Genomic DNA, 20,051 nt, shown 5'->3' with positions numbered 1-20,051 from the left:
TACTCTTTAAATATAGCTAAATCAAAGATGCTATTAGATGGACCATAGTTGAGAAACTGTAAGTGACCCCTTATGCAAGTTACAAACCTTTTAAATTACAAAGTTGTGTAAGTGTAACACAAAATTTGTTTCAGCATGACATTTTTTCCGCCGGAACAAATTTCATAGGAAATATGTTCCACTGGAATTTATATCACAGAAAATATGTTCCATCACTGTAAAATTTGTTCTGGAACTAATTTTATGACCACAAGTGAAATAAGTTCCATAACAAACATCATAGCTTCAGGTTTAAAAAGTTCCTGTGTTAATATTTTTAAAGAACATCTACATATTTCATAGAAATCAATGAATATGTTCGGCTCAAATCTATTTTCACAGACAATAAGTACTTTTGCAACATATTGCACAGCAAAACATTTTCTTGTTACACTTTAATTATAATGCATTTGTAATTGAATGCATGACTGTAATTTTAAGATGCAGATAAGAAATAAAAGCAATGGTAATGTATCATAATTAGTATTTGTGTTTTATTTGGTATTCCTCCTTTGTTTCCGTTAGCTGTCATAGCCAGAACTTAGGTCATGGCATAGTTTCATAAGAGTGTGTCTTTTTATGTAATTGATCAGTCAGTGAAAACAATATAGTTAAAGATAAGTAAAAGTAAATATGTTCATCTTTAACTAAAAAAAAAATTTCTAAATGATTTTTCTTATGCTATTCTTTTCAGGCTCAAGAGTGTCATTTTGATGGACAGGATTCAAACTGGCTGATTTACACTTTTTACTTATTTGTATATTATTTATATTATACTTATTTTTTTAATGCACTTGAATGATAACTTTAAACTCACAAATGACAAATGCTCAGCATATAAGATCATATAAGATAACTTGTTAAACCAGTGGAACATATTTCACAGACAAGGAACTTATATCACCAGATGAGGAACAAATCTCACATACCCAGAACGTATTTCACCAGGTAAGGAACAAATCTCATAAACCCGGAACTTATTTCACCAGTTCAGGAACAAATTTCACAAACCCAGTATTATTTCACCAGGTAAAGTGTGGAACTTATTTTATAGAGATGGAACAAATTATATAGAAATCATCTGTGAAAAAAGTTCTCCCAGAATATATTTCCTGTGATATTTGTTCGACTGGAACTTTTTTCACAGGAACAAATTTTGGCTCACATAAGCATGGATGTTTTCACAGGTTGTTAATTTCACTTTTTCAATATACCAGTATTAACAATTCGCACAAGTGATAATTTCATGCATTGAATAATAAGTTTCCTCCTTAACATCAGCATTCTTGATATGTACAAACTAGTTGCAGCTCCATTGTTTTATGATTTGTTGGGGTATTTTTTTTTGGGTGGGGAGGGGGGGGGGGAGGTATGAAAAATAAATGCTCATAATTAGATGATTGAAAAATTTTGTAATTAACCTGATTCATTAGTCCTGACAGTTCTCCATTCTGTATATGGCCCATCACCATTGGTTACACTGTTTGTATATATACCTAATCTTATTCTGTATTCAGTCCAGGGTAACAGTTGTCTATAAAAGCAAAAGTATAAACAATATGATAAATAACTTTTCCAAACATTTCAATTTAATAATAAACAAGAATGTGTCCACAGTACACGGATGCCCCACTCGCACTATCATTTTCTATGTTCAGTGAACCATAAATTTGGGGTCAAAACTCTAATTTGGCATTACAATTAGAAAGATCATATCATAGGGCACATGTATACTAAGTTTCAAGTTGATTAGCATTAAACTTCATCAAAACTACCTTGACCAAAAACTTTAACCTGAAGCGGGACAGACAGATGAACGAACGGACGAACGAACAGACGGACGGACGGACAGACGAATGGACAGACGGACGAACAAATGCACAGACCCGAAAACATAATGCCCCTCTACTATCGTAGGTGGGGCATAAACAGTTTTAAAAACTTACAAAAACATCACAGCCATTATTGTACTCAGTAATTCCAAGATCTTCAAAACTGCACGCACACACAATGTGTTGAACAGAGAACTGTTCTATTTAGTTGTAAGTTGATGCAAACTATAATCTAGAGCCTGTGTAGCATACCTGTTATCTATAAATTCATGATAAACTACCTCGACCAAAAACTTTAACCTGAGAAAGAGCTGTTTCACACAATCTCATTTTCATGTTCAATGAACCATGAAATGTGGACCAAAACCTAAGTTTGTAGTAGTTTTTAGAAATTCCCAATCATAATGACTATGTATGCAAAGTTACAAATGGATGCAACTATAACTTCATGATAAACAACCTCAACCAAAAACTTTAACCTGAGAAAGAGCTATTTCACACAATCTCATTTTCATGTTCAATGAACCATGAAATGTGGACCAAAACCTAAATTTGTAGTAGTTTTTAGAAATTCCCAATCATAATGACTGTATGCAAAGTTACAAATGGATGCAACTATAACTTCATGATAAACAACCTCAACCAAAAACTTTAACCTGAGAAAGAGCTGTTTCACACAATCTCATGTTCATGTTCAATGAACCATGAAATGTGGACCAAAACCTAAATTTGTAGTAGTTTTTAGAAATTCCCAATCATAATGACTATGTATGCAAAGTTACAAATGAATGCAACTATAACTTCATGATAAACAACCTCAACCAAAAACTTTAACCTGAGAAAGAGCTGTTTCACACAATCTCATTTTCATGTTCAATGAACCATGAAATATGGACCAAAACCTAAATTTGTAGTATTTTTTAGAAATTCCCAATCATAATGACTATGTATGCAAAGTTACAAATGGATGCAACTATAACTTCATGATAAACAACCTCGACCAAAAACTTTCACCTGAGAAAGAGCTGTTTCACACAATCTCATTTTCATGTTCAATGAACCATGAAATGTGGACCAAAACCTAAATTTGTAGTAGTTTTTAGAAATTCCCAATCATAATGACTATGTATGCAAAGTTACAAATGGATGCAACTATAACTTCATGATAAACAACCTCGACCAAAAACTTTCACCTGAGAAAGAGCTGTTTCACACAATCTCATTTTCATGTTCAATGAACCATGAAATGTGGACCAAAACCTAAATTTGTAGTAGTTTTTAGAAATTCCCAATCATAATGACTATGTATGCAAAGTTACAAATGGATGCAACTATAACTTCATGATAAACAACCTCGACCAAAAACTTTAACCTGAGAAAGAGCTATTTCACACAATCTCATTTTCATGTTCAATGAACCATGAAATGTGGACCAAAACCTAAATTTGTAGTAGTTTTTAGAAATTCCCAATCATAATGACTATGTATGCAAAGTTGCAAATGGATGCAACTATAACTAAATGATAAACTACCTGGACCAAAAACTTTAACCTGACGGACGGACAAACGGAGGCACAGACGGACGGACGGACGTACGAACGGAGGTACAGACCAGAAAACATAATGCCCCTACTACTATCGTAGGCGGGGCATAAAAAAGACCTTATCAAAACTTTGGACAGGACATGTGGGCCTATTAATCAAGTTACTGTTTCAAAGAATTAAAAAATATGACAATCCCTTTGACATTGAAGATTTTTTGGTTTGAAAATATTTTTACACTTTATTATAGTTTCAGTTGAAGTTTAGGATTTATCTATGCAGTAAATCCTTTCATTATTGCCAATGTCAAATTCAGTTTTACTACAATGGTCTTGGTGATGTGTTTTGATTTTGTTTGAAGTTGTTATGATATTATTTTTCAGGGTAATGATTGACATAGTTTATAGGAATACAATCGATGAATCTAGCATGTTTTCTTGATATCATTTGCAGCTATTATCAATAGACGTTTGAGTATGTATAATGTCAAGCTACATGCTGTCTTGACCTTGTTTTAGGGTGTGAGTCTTCAGTTAATCTTTGAATACATCACAGTTAAATTCAAAATGAAAACAGAAAAACTGCTTTAAAGCCGTGCTTTTTCTTTAATATATTAGCTAAGTAACTTTCTAGTATTTTACAAGATGTATAAGCACATGCCAAATTTTTTCATGGGATGATACACATACATACCTGATTGTCACAGAAGTCCTCTGTATATTATCTACATAGTTTGTCTCTACAGAATTTCCATCTGTATACTGTATAGTAACTCCACTTAATTCACTGTTCCATGTTCTCTTGTCTGGTAACTGTGAAAGCAATCAATTGTATAGCAAATATATAATCAAAAGTAAGTATACAAGAAAGGACAGTACATTGTGTAACAGAATAATTTCATTATCTTTATTATTTGTATATTATCTGTATAATTTGCCTATAACAGATTTGTCTTCTTTAAATTTAGAGTTATCTCTCTTGTGGAAATATCCTTAATGCTAACTTGTATCCTTGACCTTTGCCATTGACCCATACCTTTACTATGATTCCAGCTCTCCTCAAGAACAATTATTGGACAAAACAAAACAAAAATTCATGACTTATGATATATACCATACTAACCTATTTAAATTTTTCTGTCATATTGTGACCATGAGCTAGGAACTCTAATCTTGAAATTAAATAGAATTAAAGTTCCACACATTTCATTTTTGGAGAAGACTGGATGAAAGATGGAACTTAAGCTGTATATATCGTGACCTCAACCTATTACCTTTATATTTGAAAACTAATCATGTCCATTCATAGGATGGGGTCTGATAAAGAATGAAGGCACGATTGGAGCTCCATGATACCTTTAGGTTTTTCACAATGTTGTGACCTTTGAATTTGAAACTAAATGCCGTTCAACCATTTTTTGCTGTCACAAAGTTAAAATGTTAGTGTATCATATACCAGATTAAAGTAATATACATAAAAGAGTGTTAAAGACATATATACATATAATGTAACACATCAATGGTGGTGGTGTTATATCCCTTTAACATTTAGATTAAAATCTAAAACAAGAATGTGTCCCTAGTACACGAATGCCCCACTCACACTATCATTTTCTATGTTCAGTGGACCAAGGAATTGGGGTCAAAACTCTAATTTGGCATTAAAATTAAAAAGATCATATCATAGGGAACATATGTCCTAAGTTTCAAGTTGATTGGACTTTAATTTCATCAATATCTACCTTGACCAAAAACTTTAACCTGAAGAGGGACAGACGGACTGACAAATGTACGAACAAATGAACGGACGCATAGACCAGAAAACATTATGACCATAAATGGGGCATGAAAAATATTTGTTCAACACTAACCTGAGACTACTACAACAAAGCAGTCATTGATACAACCAGAAAAAAAGAAAAATTATCAATACAAACTTTAGACTATTAAAGCAAAGTAGTCTCAGCTCCAACTATCATTGTTTTCATTTAATTTCCCTTAAATAAATTATATATTTTTATTTACCTGAAATGTTACTTCAACCTCTTTATCTGATGCTTGTATACTAAATATCACTGGAGGTGCAGTGGGTGCTGAAAATATATTTTTTCATTATATCAATCTACTTTGTTCTCACATTTGTTCAAATTAAAAGCATACATTTTTTCCTAATGCTTACATCTGTATCTAAAATTTCACAGGTCTATTATCAAATCATCTTGTGTGAGTGTTTTTGCTTTTAGAATAAAAAATGGATTTGGAATCTGATGTTCAGTAGTTGTCATTTGTTGATGTGCTTCATTAGTGTTTCTGGTTTTTATATAGATTAGACTGTTGGTTTTCCTGTTTGAATGGTTTAACACTAGTCATTTTGGGGGCCTTTTATAGCTTGCTGTTCGGCGTGAGCCAAGGCTCTGTGTTGAAGACCTTACTTTGACCTATAAAGGTTTACTTTTAAAAATTGTGACTTGGATGGAGAGTTGTCTCATTGGCACTCATACCACATCTTCTTATATCTATTTGGTTAATAGTTGTCTCACTGGCAATCATACTACATCTCCTTATTTATAATGGTAAATCATGCTAATATGCATATTCTAGAAAAGAACATATTTTATAACAAATCATTTTGGTAGGTTAATCAAAAATTGATGAGCCAAGATTACTGGAGAAAGCACTGGATTCTCTATTTTCTTTATTCTCAATTTTAGATGAAATAACACAACATGAGCAGGTCTTTTCAAAATTCAAAAACTAAACTGATAATACCTGCTGGAAATGTATTTGAAATAACAGCATTGCTTCTATCTCCCCAACCAGCTTCATTTCCAATCTCCAAGACAAAAGAGTACCATCTCCATGGTGATAAGGTGGTAATATTGATAGAAAAATGTGTTGTAGTAATCTGATTTGTTTTAGAGGTAAAATTTGAATCAGTAAAGTATACACGGTACTTCAAACTCTGACCATTCCATGTATTCATTGGAGGGTCCTGAAACAAATATCATATTTAAACTGAATTAATCATATTGATGATTAAATTTCTGCCAAAAACTTGATTACTTATTCATACACCATAAAACAAGTGCAATGTAATGTTGTGCCTTTGATATGCAGTAGGGACCTCAGTGGCCAATGGTTTTAGTATTCCAACTACTGTATCACTAGCCAGTGATATGTGCACTGAACTTCAATCTTAATTGACTAGGCTTGTAAGTTTTCCTACCAAAGGTCTGTGGTTCTCTCCAATCACTTCACCTTTAAAAACTGACTGCCAAAATATTACATGTTAGTATTGAAAGTGGTGTTAAACACAAACCAATCAATCCATCAATCATCTGATATGCAGTATGTACCATTTCTACAGTATTGTTAACCTCTTTAGATTGACCTCAATAGGGTATCCTAATCTAAGGATAGTTTCTACTCAGTTAGGGTCAATCACACAATAGGGGATTCTTTAAGAAGATAAAGTCGTTTTAGCTAAAACAAGAATGTGTCCATAGTACACGGATGCCCCACTCGCACTATCATTTTCTATGTTCAGTGGACCGTGAAATTGGGGTCAAAATTATAATTTGGAATTATAATTAGAAAGATCATATCATAGGGAACATGTGTACTAAGTTTCAAGTTGATGTAACTTTAACTTCATCAAAAACTACCTTGACCAAAAACTTTAACCTGAACTTCACACTATCATTTTCTATGTTCAGTGGACCATGAAATTGGGGTTAAAACTATAATTTGGCATTTAAATTAGAAAGATCTTATCATGGAGAACATGTATACTAAATTTCAAGTTGATTGGACTTCAACTTCTTCAAAAACTACCTTGAACAAAAACTTTAACCTGAAGCGAACGGACGCACAGACGGACGAACGGAGGCACAGACAGACGGACGAACGGAGGCACAGACAGACGACAAACAGAGGCACAGACCAGAAAACATAATGCCCCTCTACTATCGTAGGTGGGGCATAATAAGTGAAATTTTTCTGTGTAGCAGTCTATTTTAAAGATTTTTTTCCCTACATACCTGCCATCCTACTTGAATTGCAGTTGATGATAATGTCTGTACTTTTGTGATCTGTGGAACATCACTTGGAACTGAAAAAAATATAATTCTCTTTAAATCTTAATATATCTACCCACACACCCTTCCCCTCCCCAAAAAGCTGTCACCCCAACCTCTTCCTGTCTAAGATACAAATGACAAATATATCTCTTAAAAATTACCCATCTAAAAAAACCTATATTCTGTCATGTTTTGGTAAAAATTTCACAATATGATGTTAATTCTGGTTTGTTTCCTTCCATTTGTTGCAACTGTGGACCAGTTTACCTTGACACTAATGATGGTACCAGTAAATGTTGCTACTGGTAACCCTAACTTTGTTTCATGTATGGAAATTAAGACATGGAAAACAAATAAATTTTGGACAAAAACAAACCTCTCCATATGATGTAGGGTGATACTTTTTTTAACAAAAAACTTCAAGCAGTAATTAATGTCATCAATAAGATAAATGGTCCAGGACAGGACAATGGACATCTCAATCTTCTGATTAGACTTTTAATATCATTTGATACTTTATTTGGCCTGTTTTAAATATTTTGGTTCCAGTGTCACTGATGAGTCATTTGAAGATGAAACGCACATCTGGTGCAAATACTTAATTTCAATCCTGATATCTATGATGAGTTAATTGATAAATATGATTTTTATATTCACAATTATATATCTTCGTCATCTATGGTGTATAACAAAGATAGATAATGACTTTTTAATGTTCAGTTAATATAAGAAATACCAACCTGAAGCTGATGTTTTCACATCAATATAGCCTGATAATTCTCCCCACATATCTTCACCACTTTCTTCTGTAGCACCTCTGACCTTGAACTCATACAGAGTGAAAGGGTCAAGGTTACTTATTGTCAAGGTAACTGATGGTTTGCTGATATCTTTAGTTGTAACAAGGGACATAATTTCTAAAACATAAAACAAGCATGTAATTATGAATTTAAAAAGTCAAAACAAAAATATAATAATGGGAAACCTCAATCATTACAGGATGGGATTTCAGTTTTAATGAAGCTAGTCATTTAATTCTTAACACAGAGTCTAAGATGTCAGAGTGTTGTTGGTTTTTGATTCCTGTTCTCTTTTGTCAACAATCAAAAGATTTTGAAAAATTAAAAAATGTTAGGAAACCAGGTGTGTAGGTTGTCTCACAAAGGAATATCAAAATCAATCACAAGATATTCAACTAATATCAATTTAATTAGTAAATTAAGCAAAAACATGGGAAGAATTTAAGAAATCAACTTTAAAATTAGTTGATCAGGTTATCATCCTTTACCTTATGCATGAGAAGAAATGTTTAAAAGACTAACTAGTGTTATCTCCCTTTAATTTTATACTATACTTTATATTTTCTTATCTGTCTTTTGTTTCAAATGACTTATCAGCGTTACCTCCCTTTTTCTTATACTCAGTACCTCCTATACTTGATATTTTCTGATCTGTCAATATTTCTATATTACTTACCAGTGTTACCCCCCTTTATTTTATACCATACTTGGTATTTTCTGATCTGACCATTTGTTTCAGAAGGAATTTCCCATTCTAACTGGACAGTTGAGCTGTTGGAAAACAATATTTTCAAGTTTCTTGGTGCTGATGGACCTGTATAGATGAAAAAATTAAATTCTAATAAATGCAAATACTGTAGTACAAAACGAGGTTTTATTTATCAAGATATTTTGAAACCTGTCCAAAGTAAAGAATGTTGTCGTAAGCCTGTACAAAGTAAGGAATGTTGTCTCTGGATTTTTTATTTATTTTTTTATTATACTTTTACTCATAGAGAAGAATTTACCATGGAAAAAAAATATTTAAAAATAGATTCATTTTGCAGAATTAGTAAGAAACGAAAAAAATAACATTATTTTTATTTTTTCATCAATCCTTACATAATGCAGATCATATATTTCAAATCTGTTGCACTCATTTAAATCATTTCCACTTCAATATTAAAGAAGACAAACAAAATGAAAAATATATAATTTTATTTTACCCGAGTCCATAGTTTTAGCAGACAACACATTACTAAGACTTCCTTCCCCTGCTGGATTAACCCCTGACACTACAAAAATATACATGGTTCCTGGAGATAAACCAACCACTTCTATCTGTACATCTGTACTGTCTGCTGTAATGGGTAATCTTTTGTAATCTACATCTATTCTAAAAGTATACAAACAATGTATATACAACTCGTCTAAACATCAACTCAACAATGTTAGAAGTATAAAGTCATGTATTTTATTATAGAAATAAGTTAATATATTTTTCTTTATATATATATATATATACAATTTGGCTTTTTTGGGGGGGTATATCATGAAACAGATTTTTGCATTTCGGGATCTAGACAGTGGCATGTCCTCTGCCTGACTGATCACCAGACAGAGAACAGGTCAATGTCTGGTTCCAGTTTGCAATTAACCTACACTATATATAGCTACCATGGTTAGTACCTCCGTGGGATAGTGGGTATACACGATTCTCACGGGACCACTGGCTGGGGCAACTGATCAAAACTTAAGTCGAATATTTCAAAAGCAAATAAGTAACATCTGATAAAAAACAACAAATGAGCGACACACTAGGTTCTTGTAAAACTCACAACAAAAGTCAAACAAATACAAACATTAAGTAGATTTTTTTTTTTTGTTAAAAAAAAAAACCAAAAAAAACCCAACATTGGGAACATATAGGACGCAATTTCCAGTAGGAAAGCCGTCCTTAAAAAACCCATAGAAGAACAATGTTAGATCTATAAATTTGCTTTTGCAAATTTTTTTGTTCTTTCCTCTCTGGGATTCGAACCCATGCTACTGAGATATCAGTCCAAATCGCCTGCACTGTAACTGGCATGCTAGACCACACGACCACCTGGGCTTCAAAAATGAAGCTTTCAGTGGCTGGGTGTTACATTTCCACATCAGTTTTAATCTAGCGTCATTCTACAGTACATATATAAGGCATGAAGATGTTATTTTTACAGATCAGCTAAATTATAAATAGTTAAGGATCCTACAAATTAATGTAAGATACAGTCACAGAAATAATTATTTTTATAAGTACGTCTGAACCAGTGACAAGTCTACAACAGATTTATCCATCGGATCACCATCAGTGATGGTGATACATGGCTGTGTACATTCTGCATATACAACTCATCTTAACATCAACCCAACAATGTTAGATCTGTAAATTTGCTTTCGCAAATGTTTTGTTCTTCCCTCAACGAGATTCAAACCCATGCTACTGAAAGATCGGGACACCAAATCGCCTGCACTGTAACCGGCTCGCTAGACCACACGAACACCTGGGCTTAAAAAATGAAGCTTTCGGTGGCAGGGTGTTACCTTTCCACGTCAGTTTTAATCTAGCGTCATACTTCAGTACATGATATATAAGGCATGAAGATGTTATTTTTACTGATCAGCTAAATTATCTATAGTAAGAATATATATATATATAGTAAGATTAGTCAACAATATCTTTAAAGTATTTTCATTACTAGAGAACCAAGGATTTGTCATTCACCTATGCTACATTTGTTTTCTATTGACTTGCTCCCAGCACAATGTCTGAAAGCAGGAACCAGAATCGCACGCTTTACCACTCAAAGTATACCGTATAGCAGGTAATTTTTGCGGGTGTAAAATTCTGCGATTATTATTGAAAAAGATATATGAAATAATTTGACAGGGTATTATTTTGGGGGATTTGAAGTTTTTATCAATAGCTTGGCATGTGCACTCTTAAATTGGCAGAATTTATTTCGGCGATTTTGACTATCCACGAAAATAAGCAAAAATGTACAACGCGAAAAACAACCTGCTATAAGATATTAAACAATGTTTTTGCAAAGTACATGAAATAATTTCAATCAATGTGCACTTCAGCTAAGGCAAATGAAACACTGAGTGAGTGTTAAGCCCCAGTCCCACTAGACCATAATCTCACCACGCTCACCGCGATCTTAAATTAATTCAGATCGCGGTGAGGGAGCGGTATGAGCGTCATGAAAATGCTAATTTTTGTTGGTTTCACAATGATACTACTTCCTCATTACGCTTCTACAACGATCCTGCTAAGATTATACCACGTTCTCACCACGCTCTCTTTATGATTATCATGATCTCACTACGCTCATCACCTTCTCATTACGACCTTACCACAAGTTATCCGATTGCAACATGATCTTACCACACTTCTACTGTGATAATAGCACGTTCTTACCACGAAATACTATTTTCATACCGCGATCTTACTACGTTCTCAGCAATAACATCAACATCTTGTTCCATATAAATACTGTTCCATTCCTTATATTTCTTATTAATGTGACAGAGCATATTTTTACGTATTTCATGTTTTAGTATTTTACATTTTATGATATGCCAGATATTAGACTTGATTATTTGATCTTTTGATTTATAGTTCATTATCTCTTCACACTTTAAAATGTATGAAAGTTCTAGTCAGTCATACTTCATTAGGCATAGTTGTAATAGTATCTACCTGTCCAACTCATTAGTAAACTAATTGTCACACCTTGTTTACCTTTATGGTCAGTTCTTATTGGTCATTCTGGACACACCTCAGATTTTGGAAAAGAAGTAATGGTGGTTAACTCTTGAAAATTGGAGACATACAAATTTAATATATACTTCTTATTTAAACCGTATATAGTGATGAAACTTATATAGAAACATTATATTTAGTGCTCGTTATTACTCACTGAAGTTTCCATACTTTGGAACAACTGTAGTTATTGGAAATTACATTCTTTATATTTGGTAAGTAGATGTTATGTTCTTTGTGGTGTATGAAAGGCGTATGCAGTGCATGCTATACAATTCTGCCCGTTTATAGGTAAGTATGCCCATAGACCTTAGATATGATAGGAGTAAGATAGTTGATGTATTAATCTGAGAATATATGATTTGAATCTGTAGTTTGCATGTAGAAAGGGAGATTTACGAATGATTTTGAAAGTGACCTTGACCTTTCAGTTATGGATGTCACATTGAAAATTGCATCATATTGTCATATATGGTTATTCTGTGTAATAGCTTGATTTTATTATATCAGTCTTTAATATGTTGTATTTTATATAAGGGATCACTATTTTCCTAGATCCTAGTATTTACTATTGTGTATTATTTTCAGGACACATAGATTATGATGTCCCTGTAACTGTGTAACATACTGGTTGTACTGTAGATGTTAGATATATAACCTGGTTCCACAGATTGGTAAAGGTCATATTATATTGTACCTACATAGATATTATACATTACAGTAGTGCATATGAACTTAATAGAATACTATAGTGAACAGATAGTAACCTTTGTATGTTAAAGGTTTTATGAATGACACTCGTTTTTATGAAGTACGATACATTCAACTAGTTTATAATACGCTTGATTGATTATAATGATATACTATTTGATACGACTTATCAAAAGCATGTATTTGTATTTAGAAAGATATAATTGCAAGTCTATTGCATATTATGAATGTCACCGCATTCTTGATACTCAGTATAGTTTATTGTAATACGGAATAGAATATTAAATGCGATCTTGTAACATTGCTATTACGCCAGTATAATATTTATATGTTTATAGTATAAGACTTTGATAAGACTGTGATATTGATAATTGTAATAACTATATGCTATTGTTATTGCAGGGTTATTTATTTATTCCTAATTCACTTAATAAAGTGATGTCAAAGAACCCTAGACTTGTCGTTTATGGAACCCCCATAAAACACGACTATCACATTAATACATAGATTTCTCAGAAACAACAGAGTCATGCCACAAAAATCTACCAGAACATGGTAGGAGTTGAGGCAGAGGCAGCTCTGATAGTAATGAATCCTGATCTAGCAGAGATGTCAGACTGTTCAATGCAACCTGAATCACAACCTATTGCTGGTTCATCAAGCTCAAATAACGATGTTTTAGTGAACAAAAGCAGGGATGACACAGATGTGTAAAGCATGGTTGAGCTGTTAGAAAAAAAAGGACAAGAGGTCCAAATTACATACAGGAATCTGATGTACAGTAGTTGTTGTTTGTTTATGTAATTTATATGTGTTTCTCTTTTCTTGTTTTTTTTATATAGAAAAGACCGTTGATTTTCCCGTTTAAATGGTTTTACACTAGAAATTTTGGGGCCCTTTATAGCTTGTTGTTCATTGTGTGCCAAAGCTCTGTGTTGAAGGCCGTACCTTGACCAATAATGGTTTACTTTTTTGAATTGTTATTTGTATGGAGAGTTGTCTCATTGGAACTCATACCACATCTTCCTATATCTATAGACAAACAAAACCTGGAGGGCTTTTATATATTTCATGTGAAAAAGACAATGAGCCTGATGGTCGTAGTATGAACGTAGTCAGGTCATAAGAAGAGCGTGACGAGGACGACATGGGCGTGCAAGAATCGTTCTATGGTCTTAAACAGGGTGGTGTAAACGTGATAAATAGTTGTAGTGGAAGCGTAGTTGGGTTGTCGTGAGAACTTGATGGTCGTTGTGAGGTTGTAGTAACATCGCTGTTAGATCATAGCGCAGTCTCTCCAAATAGAATCACGCTCTCCCTAGGATGGTACAGGGACCTTTGTGATCTTACCAGGACTTACTGTGCTCTCACTATGCTTCTTCTACGACCTGATTTTGCTTAGACAGCACCATGATTATTTTGAACATGTTTGGGATGGCAACGCTCATCACGATCTTGAAGACCTTACCACGACTGTATTATGATCTTACTGTGATCTATACAATCTCACTACGATCGTCAAAATTTGCATTTTTTTCACAGATCGTAATGTGATCTTGGCCTAGTGGGACTGCAGTATTAAACATTTAACAGTATAATTGACTTACTCTGTTTTGTAATATATGATGTACTGAGATAGTGGTGTGTTTGGTTTCTGTGTTGAAGGTGACCATGTCAAGGTCACAGATGAGGAGGTGAAGGACACAGCTCTTGTTAACACTGGTGGAATTGGAGATTCTGTAATATAATCAAATATTTATTGTCATATAAACTCTGAACAATAAGTTTGTGACAAATTATATAAACAGACAAAAAATACATTTAAAAAACAAAACCATAAAAACAAAAAAAAACAAAAAAGCAAAACAATCTATCTATATGATATATAATTATATTTATAAATAAATCAAGAGTCCCCTGTCCTCAGTTCTAATGCCTGTTTAAAATAGGACCCTAAGCTTTCTACTTCTTTTGAGGTTGATGGGCAAAGGAGATATCTATTTTTTTTCGTTTTCTTGCCAGGACATAAAATCTGGCATATGTATAATTACATTTCATAAGTTATCTCTTAGTTTAGCATTTTTTTTACAGTATAAATACAGTATAAATAAATTAATATTAATTGATCAACCAATAGACAAACCTGCCACCTATCCTGTAGTATGAGGATATCTACCATATGAGAGGTGTTGACCTGAATTTTAAAATTCTTTATCATATCAGGAATTACACTACCACCAGACTACAGAGCCATACATGCTTTTGAAAATGTTTGACAATTATGAATGAAACCTCATAGTGAGGAATAAAAAAACTAACCTATGATTGTAACTGTGATTGGAAATTCTGTTTTCCCAGCTAAATTTTCTGCCACACATTTATATTCACCTAGAGTATATAACATATAAATCATGTTCATTTGAGTTGCCATTAACAGCACCAATGTTATCTAATTTGACATATAAGTTTGTTTCAAAACGACTTTTCTTTCTTGAATGCATATGATTTCATATTAATAACATTATTATAATTACATAAACCACAGAAACTTCAAAATGTTGAGTTATTTTACCACATACCAAATATAAAAATTTCTATCATAATCACCGCCAGCTTTATTTTCAACAAATTTTATGGTTTGTTTTGATTGTTAGGTTGCTCTACCAATGATGTTATAGGGGCACTAGATATGAGATAAAAAAAACAAGAGGCTAAACAACAGCAAACCGGATTTATTAACATTTATTTGTGTTCTAGCAATATCACAAGAACCATTACTGATGAACGGTAAAAGTGAAAATCGTCAATATCAAATTTGACCTCCATTTTGTCATCAGTATCAACATATTAAAATTTGAAAGAGCTTGGTTCATGAGTAAATGCAACAACATGAATGGAAACGCCATTTTTTTATCTTTCAAGAACCATAACTCCTGAACGGGAAAAGTCAAAATAGACATTCTTGAACTAGACCTCCATTTTGTCATCAGTAACAACATATTAAAATTTGGGAAGCTTTGGTTGAACAGTTCATGTGTAAATGCACGGACACGACTGGAAACACCATTTTTCAATCTTTCAAGAACCATAACTCCTGAACGGTAAATGTCAAAATTGTCATTCTTGAACTTGACCTTCATTTTGTTGTCAGTTACAACATATTAAAATTTTAAAAGCTTTGGATGAACGGTTCATGAGTAAATGCACGGACAACATATGATTGCCGCACGGCCGACCGCCCAACTGCCCGACTGACCGCCCGCCGTACATCCCCAAATCAATAACCGACATTTTTGTCACAAAAATCCAGTTAAAAACTGATTTAAAGTGAAAATAATTTGCTTTAAGCAGCCAGTTAAATGGTTTGATTTTGTCAAAATAAGCCAAGAAACAAAGATGATGAATTATTCCCTTGCAAGTAAATTATTCAATCCATTGAATCTGTATTTTTGTGACCATCAATTTAACATATATATTTGATGTATGTTTAAGTATGTCATAAATCAAATATCAGAATTAACGTTAATTTCCTTTACTAATATTGAGAAAAATTTCATAGAAAAATTTCATTGCCAGAATTGCTCTAATTCAGTATATAACTTAGCAATTATAACAAACCTTTATCAGAAACTTTGACATATTTAATAAAGAGTTTGTTTTGTGCTGGTATAGTCACTCTGCCATCTAGTGATGGGACTACTGCTATATCTTGGTGGAACCATTTTATAGTAGGATTTGGTATACCACTAACTGTGCAAGTTAGGTCAAGCTCATGGTTCAGATAGACAACAGGATCTCCATTTATGGCTTGTATTCTTGGCAAAACTAAAAAAAATCATATGATAAAATACCAATGTCCAGAAAAGCAATGACTGTAAAATGCTGTTTGCAAATTAATTTTACAGATACCTATGTATAAAGTTTTCTATTGGAAACTATTAGGCCAATTAAAATTAATTGATAGATTTTCATCCCCGCCCGCCCCTCTGAAATCTTCCCGCCCCGATTTTTTTTATTTTTGAAAAAAATACGATTTCCGGATTTTGTTCATTTCCGTTACCGGTAACCGTCGATAATTTCGTTTCATTTAAAACTTTCTGTTTCAAATTTCGGTTTTCCTGTTTCTTACTAAATGATTAAGTTGATAAATTCTGCTGATCTATGATGACAACATAATTTACCGAGAATAGAGATTGATTACGAGAAGCTCGTGAAATATTCGAGTTACGGGTAATGCGCTGTGTTCAAGAACGCAAATCGCCGTATGTCAAAACTGTTTGTGAGTAAAACACCTTGGATTTTTCTTATTTATGCAGTGACTTTGTGTCAAGAAATTTGGACTGTGAATGAAACCCAAAAGCGTTAGAATCGTGGAACACATTGATACAAAAATCGTGACTGGAATAAAGAAATTGACACAAGTATGATTAAACTTATTAGCTTGGTAACCGTATATATTTATTTCAGAAAGTCGACAAATTTAACATACGCATTTCTAAATTTAATAATTTATAGCAAGCCCTTAGATTTAGATCTAGCCATGCCTTTCGTTTTTTTAGACAAACAGCAAATATCCTCTGTCTCAATACCCACGATAGAGTCATCTAACAACTTTATGTTCCACATTGTAATTATATTTGCATATTAAGGACCAACCCTATTATTTCAACACCTTTTGAGTTTTCATTTTATTCTGTACTTATCATACTTGTGTTGCATACCAATGCATTTGCTTCATTTTATTAGAACAACATCAAATTGCTCAGAACGCAAAATAAATTTGGTGTAAGTCGTCCAACTGAAGAGAGCATTTCTCCCCGTTTCTGCTGTTTACTATAAAATATGTTTCTAAAGCGGCAATTACATGTAGAACAGTGGATATGTATTTATCAATTTGAAAAAGCGACACCAGCATATGGAGTATATGTGTCTCAATCGATACGTTACTCTAAAGCTAGCTCAAAGTACGTTGATTTTGTTGAACGAGGAATGCTGCTTTCTCAAAAGTTGCTAAGACAGGTCTGTCAGAGCTATGAATCAATCAAATTAATGTCATCTCTCGAGAATTTGTTTTTTGTCGCCATCATGATATCTAATATTCTTCCTCAGTCAAAATAACCTTCTATCATTACTGAACTGAACAAAGAAATAACACGACCGGTGCCGTATACTTTGCAGGAAATGTTAACCCTTCCAGAGCACCTGATTTCATTTCCAGTTTTTAGTGGAGTTCGTGTTGTTTCTTATTTTTTATTTGTAACTGTTGATTTAAATGTCTTTTGGTTTTATGAGTCTTTGTTTACTCCTTGGTTTTGATTGTTATTGTCTTATACACTATACCTTATGCACATACATGTATTTACATGATACAAGCTTATTATTACAATTGCATATATGAATAACACGTGACAAGAAGGTATCATATGAAATAGAATTTTAAAAATAAAATCCTCCCACCTGCCACATTTTTTTTTTAAATTTGGATGAAAATCTACTAATTAATTTTAGTTGGCCTTACTGCAAGTAACATTATTACTTTGATTACATTTTTCAGGACATTTTTTTTTTTTAATGTCCTTATACCCTCTGAAAAATGTGGTTGAACATAATTGGAAAAAAAACTTCAAATTTAATTCATTTGAAATATGTTATATAAATAATATTGTACAAAAATAGCATTCATTTATACTTTCCATGCTGTTGTCTAGAGAAATAAAAACATTACAGTGAGTTGACTGTTAGTGTTGCTCTCCACCAATTGAAACTCATTCAAAATTTTGACCAAATTGCAATTTGTTTTATTAAACCAAATTGTTCAACTGGTCAGAATATTGAACAAATTGTTCAGGCAAAATGTGAAAGTGCAAGGTGATAACATAAAATATGCTTACAATCCTATAAGACTTTAACTCCACTTTAATGATGTTGTGACAAAATTGTACATTTTTAAAGTAAAATGAGATTTTATTAAATAAATACTTACCATCATAAATTCTGAGTGCATCCATCTGCGCAGGCGGAAACCCCAAAATAAAAATATCATCCAATGAGAAGAGGGATGACCAGTGCCCGTATAACCATGCCTTTATATCATCCATTTAATTTTCCAACATAAGCATGAAGCCATAGGAAAAAAACAGGGGATGAAGGGGAGGTTGGGAGGGACCTTTAATTTATGAATGGTAAGTATTTATTTAATAAAATCTCATTTTACTTTAAAAATGTACAATTTTATGTCAATAAATACGTTACCATCATAAATTCTGAGTGAAATATAGAATCTAACACAAAGCTGAATCCCCTGAACTAGAAGATGCAGGAGGAAAAACAACTCTTTGTGCAGAAACTAAAGGTCCTAAGGAGTACAAACTCTGAGCTTGAGTAGCTAAAGACTGCAGATAATGAGAAATGAAAGAATTTTCAGTTCTCCAGAAACCTGCAGATAAGACTTCCTCTAAAGAAGCATTATTAAACAGGGCCCAGGAGGTAGAAATAGCTCTAACATCATGGGCTTTAATATGCATACTATTCAGAAGTTCTTCATTAGAAAAACTGTAAGCTAATTGAATAGTTTTACAGATCCAAGATGAAATGGTTTTAACAGACAAATCTTGTTTTCCTTTGTTAATAGGAATAAATAACCTGGAATTTGAGGAGGTGCGGAGACTTTGAGTTCTCTGAAGATATAAAAGTAAGACTCGGATAGGACAGAGTACTTTAGAACTTGAATCAACAGGAAGGGCTGGAATCACTATCGGTTCTGAACCTCTACCAGGAATTTGATTTTTGGCTAAAAAAGCTGGATCCGTTAATAGGGTAACAGATGACTTATCCCTATTAAAACGAAGGCAGTAGTCAGCAGTGGAAAAAGCATGAATTTCACTTCTTCTTCTACCAGAAGCTAAGGCAAGAAGGAAACAACACTTATACGACAAAAACTTGATTTCAACCTTTTCCGCAGGTTCAAAAGGATGGTTTTTTAAAGCTGATAAAACAAGACTCAAATTCCAAGACGGGATTAAAACTCTCCCCGTACAGAAATTGCTAACAAAAGCACATAAGTTTCACATGTGAAGCACATGAGATGCAAGTAAGAATTGTATGCAAATCAGGTTGCTCATATGTGCAGTTTGGTAGTTCATATGTGCCCACAAAAATCTAACATAATGCTCACATGTGCAATTCAAACCTCAGGTGAGCTTTTATTATCCATGTTAGTTTTATGTTAGTTTTGTACTTTGAAAAGTTTTTCCATTCTTCTA

At 33.0% G+C, this 20,051-nt stretch overlaps 1 protein-coding gene across 1 annotated transcript in view; it reads right to left on the bottom strand.

Moving 5' to 3' along the window:
• Nucleotides 1–20,051, bottom strand: part of LOC139512362 (contactin-4-like) — an 81,650-nt gene that overhangs the window by 29,006 nt on the left and 32,593 nt on the right. Inside the window, exons 14-24 of the mRNA XM_071299940.1 lie at nt 16,408–16,614; nt 15,109–15,177; nt 14,397–14,526; nt 9,497–9,666; nt 8,968–9,105; nt 8,232–8,408; nt 7,453–7,523; nt 6,182–6,404; nt 5,438–5,505; nt 4,107–4,225; nt 1,461–1,573 (exon numbers count right to left, since the gene is read on the bottom strand). Of these exons, the coding sequence (XP_071156041.1) occupies nt 1,461–1,573; nt 4,107–4,225; nt 5,438–5,505; nt 6,182–6,404; nt 7,453–7,523; nt 8,232–8,408; nt 8,968–9,105; nt 9,497–9,666; nt 14,397–14,526; nt 15,109–15,177; nt 16,408–16,614 (1,485 nt within the window). The remainder of the gene's footprint in view (nt 1–1,460; nt 1,574–4,106; nt 4,226–5,437; nt 5,506–6,181; nt 6,405–7,452; nt 7,524–8,231; nt 8,409–8,967; nt 9,106–9,496; nt 9,667–14,396; nt 14,527–15,108; nt 15,178–16,407; nt 16,615–20,051) is intronic.

Source organism: Mytilus edulis, chromosome 2 (assembly GCF_963676685.1).
Source record: "Mytilus edulis chromosome 2, xbMytEdul2.2, whole genome shotgun sequence".
Lineage (NCBI taxonomy): Eukaryota > Metazoa > Mollusca > Bivalvia > Mytilida > Mytilidae > Mytilus > Mytilus edulis.
Note: the sequence above shows the minus strand (reverse complement) of the source record. Positions and strands in the feature narration are given on the sequence as shown.